The sequence below is a fragment of the Aedes albopictus genome, chromosome 2, assembly GCF_035046485.1.
Source record: "Aedes albopictus strain Foshan chromosome 2, AalbF5, whole genome shotgun sequence".
Taxonomy (NCBI): domain Eukaryota; kingdom Metazoa; phylum Arthropoda; class Insecta; order Diptera; family Culicidae; genus Aedes; species Aedes albopictus.
The window spans coordinates 427,057,908-427,065,883 of NC_085137.1; the positions used below are offsets into that span (position 1 = coordinate 427,057,908).

At 49.2% G+C, this 7,976-nt stretch overlaps 1 protein-coding gene across 1 annotated transcript; it reads right to left on the reverse strand.

Annotated features, from left to right (window-relative positions):
- Positions 1–1,818: 1,818 nt before the first annotated feature.
- LOC134286884 (uncharacterized) lies at positions 1,819–7,284 on the reverse strand. Its single transcript, XM_062848581.1, has one exon. The coding sequence runs from the start codon at positions 7,282–7,284 to the stop codon at positions 1,819–1,821; it is 5,466 nt and encodes a 1,821-aa protein (XP_062704565.1).
- Positions 7,285–7,976: the final 692 nt, after the last annotated feature.

A 7,976-nucleotide genomic window follows, 5' to 3' on the forward strand; every position in this document is an offset into this window, starting at 1 on the left:
CATTAAACGCCTAAAGATAGGCAATTTCTTAAAATAAGGCGTTGATGGGAGGCGATTTTTTGAGCGACAGTCTCTTACAGTTTTAATACACATCCAAAAAAGACATTATTTTTATGTCTGACACAATTGGCATTGAAAACTTCAAAAATTCTTTAAAAAATTCACACAATTGATTTACGTCAAAATTTCTTCCATTGAGGCAGAATTGTAGCGTCTTCAAACATAGTTCAAATAAAATTCTATCAAACATATTTATCCAAATAAGGATGCTATGAAAAATATTTTAATTATTGCAGCTAAGTATACACAACAACAGTGGCAGCAGCTCGCTGACGTAGTGTACGCCTGAATAAAAAATACAGTAGAAAAACCGAACGTTGTATTGTAACAGTACTATTTAAAACCATATTTTTACAATAGACACAACTGTAGAAATAAAAATTTAAAAACAATAAAATGTTATGTAGACACCATACACACGCAGAAAAATGGCGCTTGTTCAAAACAATAAAACGCATGGTTGATTTTCAAACTGAGAATTTACTTATTCCAAAGTTATATTTAATTGTTTTCATTAAGAGTTTATCAATAAAAACAACCGATTACCATCATTTCATATAATGTCAAAAATTTCATTTGTTTCAACAAAATAAAAACCATAAACATGGTCCAAAAGCACTCACACATCTATAAAATGCTTACCCCAACATCGGCACAACGAAGAAGGTGCAGCAAATCCATCACGCCAACTTCCAAGTGCAGCTTTGGCCGTGATGAATAACGCGCAAGTACTCACGACAGCATCCACAAAAAGTTGATCGGTTTCGCCTTTTTTGTCTTTTTTAGTCGTTCTCCTCCCCATCCGCTTACCGACGGTCTAAAAATAGATTTCCGAGCTGCCGCAGTTGCTGCCGTCACCTACACAATAACATTCCAGGTTTGTTAGTGGCAAAAGTGCAGTCGTTTGAATCAATCCATTATTTCATGTTGAAAAAACCATATCTCTGTTTATTTTAACAAACTGTCAAAAATTTCGACAAATGAAAATATTTGTATTATCAAACAATAGAACAAGTTCAGTTTAAACTAGAAATCAGTTTGTCGCTATAGTAAACTAAAAAATCGGTTGATTTGAACTGGAATTCAATTGTGTTTACAATTTTTTTTTCTGCGTGCAGTAAATTGTAAATAAGATTTTTACAATATACTATACGGGTTGTTAAGTATCGTAACAAAATAAAAAAATATTTTTCTCCATATACATTTTTTTTGCAAAACCATACATTATATTGTAAATGAATTGTTATAAATACTGATACGTGGGTTTTAATAAACCGTACATTGTATGGTACACGTACGGTTTCAAACAATAAAATGTACCTGTTCACGATTACGATGGTCACTCGCGACACTGACCCGTGGTACGCTCCGTGATATGATCACGACGGAAAAGTCTCAAACGTGGGAGGAAAAACAGTATTTATCACTAGCGAAAAATCCACTAAAGAACGACCAACGAAATAGCAAATTTGCTGCGACGACGACGGGATAATTTGGACTCGATTTGGTCACTTCGGACTGGCCGACCGACGAGATAGCAAAAGAAGCGTGCGTTCTATTTCAATTGCTTTTAATAACTGATTGTGTTGTGTGGTTCTACATGGTGCTAGAGCATCGATCTGTTCGGCGATCGAGTGCGTGTGTAGTGTGTTGGTTGTAGGGTAGATACAATAATTGTTGGTGAGCGGTTTTAATTATACAATTCAAAATTATTAGTGGTAGATCGTAACATGCCGGCCGCCGTTGAAGCCAACCGGTTCAACCATCATCTTCGGCTTCGTGACTTCGACTTGTACTGACTGCGATGCTGTCGTCCTTCGGTTCGTCCTCGGCAGGAGCTATCGGCAGGACGGCGATCTCTATGACCGCTCGCTTGTACTGTCCGGAAGCGGTCTTGACTACGACCACACGGACTCGTCCATCCTTCCCCGCAACGGTTTCGATGATCCGTCCCAACGGCCATTGAAGGGGCGGCGCAGTTGCTTGCCTGACAAGCACCAGCTGTCCGATGCGCACGTCCGGCTGGGGTCGCTTCCATTTGGTTCGCTGCTGGAGTTGGCTGACATAGTCCAGCTGCCAACAACGCCAGAGGTCTTGGACCGACTTCTTCATCTCCTGCAGGCGCGAGAGTCGATTTGGATTGACGTCGACCAGGTCGGGCTCAGGGATGGCCACGAGCGGTTCGCCAACAAGAAAATGCCCTGGAGTCAGAGCGGAGCAATCGTCAGGAGAATCTGTAAGCGGAGAGAGAGGACGGGAATTGAGGACTGATTCGATTTGGGCAACGACGGTCTGGAGCTGGTCCACGGTGAATGAGCGGTTGCCCATGATGCGACGGAAGTGGTGCTTGAAGGATTTGATTCCGGCCTCCCAGATACCGCCGAAGTGCGGTGATCTTGCCGGGATAAAGCGAAACTTGATTCCACTTTCCACGCAGAAGTTCTCCCAGTCCTTGGACCGGAATTGACGACGAAACTCCTCCCGCATCGAACGGAGCTCTCGGTCTGCCCCGACGAAAGCAGTCGCGTTGTCGCAGTGTAGTTCGAGCACTCGACCGCGACGAGCTACGAAACGCTTAACGGCGTTTATGCAGGCGGCGGACGACAGATCGGCGACGACTTCGAGATGCACGGCTTTCACCACGAGACATACGAACAGACCGACGTAGATCTTAACCGACGCGCCCCGACCACTTAACGGACGAACGAGAAACGGCCCACAGTAATCCATCCCGGAGTGTATAAACGGTCTAGCAGGTGACACACGAACGGATGGAAGGGGTGCCATGAGCTGCTGTTGTAGCCGTGGCTGGCAACGGAAACAGGTTACGCATTGACGTACCACCTTGCGAGCTAGCTGTCGACCCCGGACTGGCCAAAATCGTTGACGAATTGTAGCGAGCGTGAGCGTTGGACCGCCGTGAAGTGTTCGGATGTGGCTGGATCGGGCGATGAGCCAACTGAGCCGGTGGTCGGCGGGGAGAAGAATCGGGTAACGAGTGTCGTACGGTGCTTTCATATTCGCTAATCGTCCACAGAGTCTGAGCAAGCCGAACTGATCCATGAACAACTTCAAGTCCTTGAGTGGCGATTTCGATGTTGCAGATACGGATGGAATGCTTTGAGCGCTACGGTAGTGGTGAACTTCAGCTGGGAAGGACGCTAACTGAACTTGTCGTACGAGAATCTTGAGCGCAAGCTCACTTTCCTCTGGGGTCAGTGAACCAATGGTGCGGTCGCTCCGCGGGAGCCTCAAATTGTTGAAAAATCGGTAGCATCGTGCTACGACACGGATTAGTTTGGATAAGTCCGTGAATCGTTCACACAGTGTTGCGTCAACGGTAGCGCTGTGCAGAGCTAGGACAGGGCAGGCTTCCTGCTGCAAATCCGGAAGATCCGGCATCGAAACCACACACTCGGGCCAACTGTCGACGGGGTCCTTGAGGAAACTCGGTCCATGCCACCACAAATCGTCCTTCGAGATCTGACTTGCCATCATCCCTCGAGAAATCCGGTCGGCTGGATTCATTTCCGACGGAACGTGTCTCCACTTGCAGTCCTTGGTAAGACGTTGGATCTCTGCGATCCGGTTTGAGACGAACACCTTCCACACATTTGACTGCGACTTGATCCAGTGAAGCACGATGCTGGAATCAACCCAAAACGTTGGAGGTTCGACGAAATCCGTTGTTTGCCGGAGATTGTCGGCAAGCTGGCTGCCGAGTAGCGCGGCGCACAACTCCAGGCGAGGGATGGATTGTCCACGTAGTGGAGCAACACGTGACTTGGCTGTCAGCAGATGGCTATGGGACTGTCCGAGCTCGTCACGGGAAACGACGTAGATACAGCAACCGTATGCTGCTTTCGAGGCGTCGCAGAAGCAATGCAGACTGTAATGGCGGTTTTGCACGACTCTGCGCGGCACGGAGAGTGCCTGTAGCTGATTGAGCTCTGAGCGGTAGATTGTCCACCAGCTGGAGTGTTCTTCGGACAGTTGGTCGTCCCACGACCAGTGTTCTGCCCAAAGCACTTGAATGAACGTCTTAGCTTTCATCACTACGGGTCCCAGAAGGCCGAGCGGATCAAACAGTTGCGACATCTCGGATACGACGAGGCGTTTGGTTGCGACATCCAGCGGCGACAGAGCTGGAATCTTGAACTGGAATGTATCCGACTGTGGAAACCAGAGAAGTCCCAATGTCTTCACAGTAGGGGAGCGATCGATTTCTAATTCTGGTTTGGTTTCCCACAACTGACGAGGAACGCTGGCGAGAACGGCGGTATTGTTGGTGGCCCATTTACGTAGAACGAAGCCTGCTTGGTGTAGCATCTCTATCAATTGGCGACAAGTTTCGGCAAGCTTGACTTGGTCGTCGTCGCCGGTGAGGACATCGTCTACGTACGTTCCCTTCTTGATGACAGGAACCGCCAATGGAAAACGTTCTCCTTCGTCAGTGGCCAACTGGTTGAGCACACGAGTAGCGTGGAACGGCGAGCTAGCGAGACCGTAGGTGACTGTCTTCAACTGGTAGATGCGAACTGGTTCTGATGGATCCTTCCGGAAGAGTATTTGCTGATACTTCCGGTCATCCGGGTGCACCCAGATCTGTCGAAACATCTTCTCGGCGTCAGCAGTGACGGCGTACCGAGGAAGACGGATGTTAATGACGGTAGAGTACAGAGCTGGCTGCACTGTTGGTCCGACAAACAGAACTTCGTTGAGTGATAAGCTTGTAGAGCTTCGACAGGATCCATCAAATACTACTCGTGTCTTCGTGGTGGAACTCTCAGGACGGTGGATGGCATGGTGGGGTAGGAAAAACTGCGGGTTACGCGACGCGCGCGGATTCACCTCCTCCATGTGACCCAGACTTTCGCACTCCTCCAGGAACTCGTGGTAGGCGATACGGAGACCTTCATCGACAGCGAACTTCTTCTCCATAGACTGGAGGCGGCAGAATGCGAGCTGGTAGGAATCGCCGAGCATTGGCAACATGTCTTCTCGCAGCGGTAGACGGACGATGTATCTCCCGTCTGTATCTCGTCCAACGGTTTGTTGGAAATGATCTTCGCAGCGTTGTTCGTCGGGAGTGTAGGATCTTCCGACGTCGAAGTTGTCGATTTCCCAAAATCGTTCGAGTTGCTTGTCGAGCAGGTCGTCAGTGCAGATGTGACTGGTCTGGACTGCCGGTGGATCGAGAGCTGGATCCGATATCTTCCCGCACACGATGTATCCAAGTACGGTTTTCTGTAGTAGCGGACACCCAGCGTCGAGAGAGATTTGCTGATGTTCTAGCAACGAGAAGAACAGTTCAGCGCCGATAATGAGGTCTATCTTCTGGCTGATGTTGAACTGGGGATCCGCCATCGGAAGATTGCGAGGAATTTGCCAACGAGAAACGTTGATGTGGTGGCTGGGTAGCGACACCGTTAGCTTTGGCAGTACCAGGCAGTCCAGAGTGAAGCGATGATCTCCAAAGCGTGAAGCGAGCGAAAGCGTTACACCGAAATGGACGTTCACGGTGGATTGGCCTATCCCACTGACAGGCGAGTTGATCTTGAAACGCTTCAGACGGAGCTTCTGGCAGAGTGATTCGCTGATGAAGCTGGGTTGGGAGCCACTGTCCAAGAGCGCCCTAGCGAAATGGTCGTTGTTGTCGGCATCTTTCACTTTGATAACGGCTGTCGATAGCACGACCGTATACTGACGAGAATGTTGAGTCACTTCAGCACTTTGACAGGAGGTGGAGGGAGGCGAATTTGTTTCGACGAGAGAATCGACCGACGGAGTGGTGGGGGGAATACCGACCGAATACGATTGCGGAAACGTACGGAACGACGAGTTCGCGAGTGGTGATGCACCGGAAATTGCCGATGGTGAACGTACGGCGGCGTTAGCATCGCGTGGCGATACTTGGTACGAACGCGAACCGATTGCTTCAGCGGATTGACCAATTGCAACTGGTACAGATTGGTTGGGAACTACTGCTGGTGCACCAGGAGCCGAAGCAGACGAAATCGGCGGGAGGTGCAGCAGTGAATGATGTTTCTTGGAGCACTGCTTGCAGGAACCGCTGGAGCAATCCTTCGCCAGGTGTGCACCCTTCAAGCAGTTTATGCAGAGCCCGTGCTTCTTGACGAATTCGAAACGTTGTTGCGGAACGAGAGATTGAAAACCGCTGCACTGAAACAGGAGATGGGCTTGCTTACAGTGAGGGCACTTCTTCACGTTCTCAGAAGCGACGTGGGCTGTGAGGCGTGGTTTTGACGGTTTTGACTCTGATTGGGTACTAGTAGTGTGGGAGAGCATTAATGTTGTGATGATTCGCGATCTTTTATGAATGAAATCGATCAGTTGTTTATAAGTGGGTCTCTGGCCGTCGTCTAAATGGGTTTCCCACTCCCGCAGTGAGCCATGGTCCAGGCAACTGCTTAATCGCTCAACGAGGAACGAGTTCCAGTGTTCCTCCACTGTTTCGAGCTTATTCAGCAACTGCACATGGCGATCGAAGCTGTCGGCCAGCTCCGACAGTCCTGAAGCAGACTCCTTCTTTATGGGACTGATCGCCAACAATGCCGACATGTGTCGCTTGATAAGCAAATTAGGATTCTCGAAGCGATCCTTCAAAAGGTTCCACGCAACTTGATAATCATCAGCAGAAATATCAAGTGTGGAGACAATACGAGCTGCTTCGTCCGTCAACGATGCTCGCAAATAGTGCATCTTTTGCACTGCCGTCAACTGTTGATTGGAATGAATCAACGAGACGAAAAGATCGCGAAACGGTACCCAATCGTCAATCTTGCCTCCAAAATTTGGAATTTTAATCTCCGGCAGCCGAACGTTGGTTATTGGCTGGGCCGGTAGGGCGCAAACCGAAGACGGTGCGCGAGGCTGTGCGGGTGGGGCCGGAGGGACAGTGGGAAGCTTGCTCTGCAACGACCCCTTCAGATCGAGGTACAACAGTTGAAAATCTCGCCTCTCTTCGGAAAAATGTTCCTCACTGTCCTCCAAAATTTCGATTTCCTCCTGGGTGGAGAGAAAATCACGCCACAACTCATCCAAAAGCGCAATTTGAGTGGCTAATTGGTTTTGACGAGCGGGCTCATACGTTCGGTTGAACTCATTCACCATCATCGCCGAGCCCAAAATGTTCGAGCGACGACGATGTAAAAGCTTCAGCTTTGTAGCTGAGCTGGCCTTGCTTGCCTTCTTCACCGGCATAATTAAATCGATCACCACCACCAGAAAGGGCACGTACCTGGGATCGGTGGTAAACTCTACCTGACCGATTTAATTCTGCTGACTGCTGTGGCTGGGAAGGGTACACGGTGCAACGTTGCGCTGCTATCCTCCGATGCTGCTGGAGCCGACGGGAGCGATGCTGATCTTGGCTTGGCCACAGATCTATCCACGGGAACAAATCACTCTCACTGCACTGCGCGTTTGAACACGTGTTCTGAACGCGGCCCGAATAGCGATGGCGGTTATCTGGAACCTTCCACGACGCGCACTAGTGCAATGGCGATGGCACAAATTTGCAACGCACTGTCCCGGGTTTCGGCACCAAAATGTTCACGATTACGATGGTCACTCGCGACACTGACCCGTGGTACGCTCCGTGATATGATCACGACGGAAAAGTCTCAAACGTGGGAGGAAAAACAGTATTTATCACTAGCGAAAAATCCACTAAAGAACGACCAACGAAATAGCAAATTTGCTGCGACGACGACGGGATAATTTGGACTCGATTTGGTCACTTCGGACTGGCCGACCGACGAGATAGCAAAAGAAGCGTGCGTTCTATTTCAATTGCTTTTAATAACTGATTGTGTTGTGTGGTTCTACATGGTGCTAGAGCATCGATCTGTTCGGCGATCGAGTGCGTGTGTAGTGTGTTGGTTGTAGGGTAG

Coding starts and splice junctions, on each gene's coding strand:
- LOC134286884 (XM_062848581.1), bottom strand. CDS start 7,284: ATGCCGGTGAAGAAGGCAAGCAAGGCCAGCTCAGCTACAAAGCTGAAG.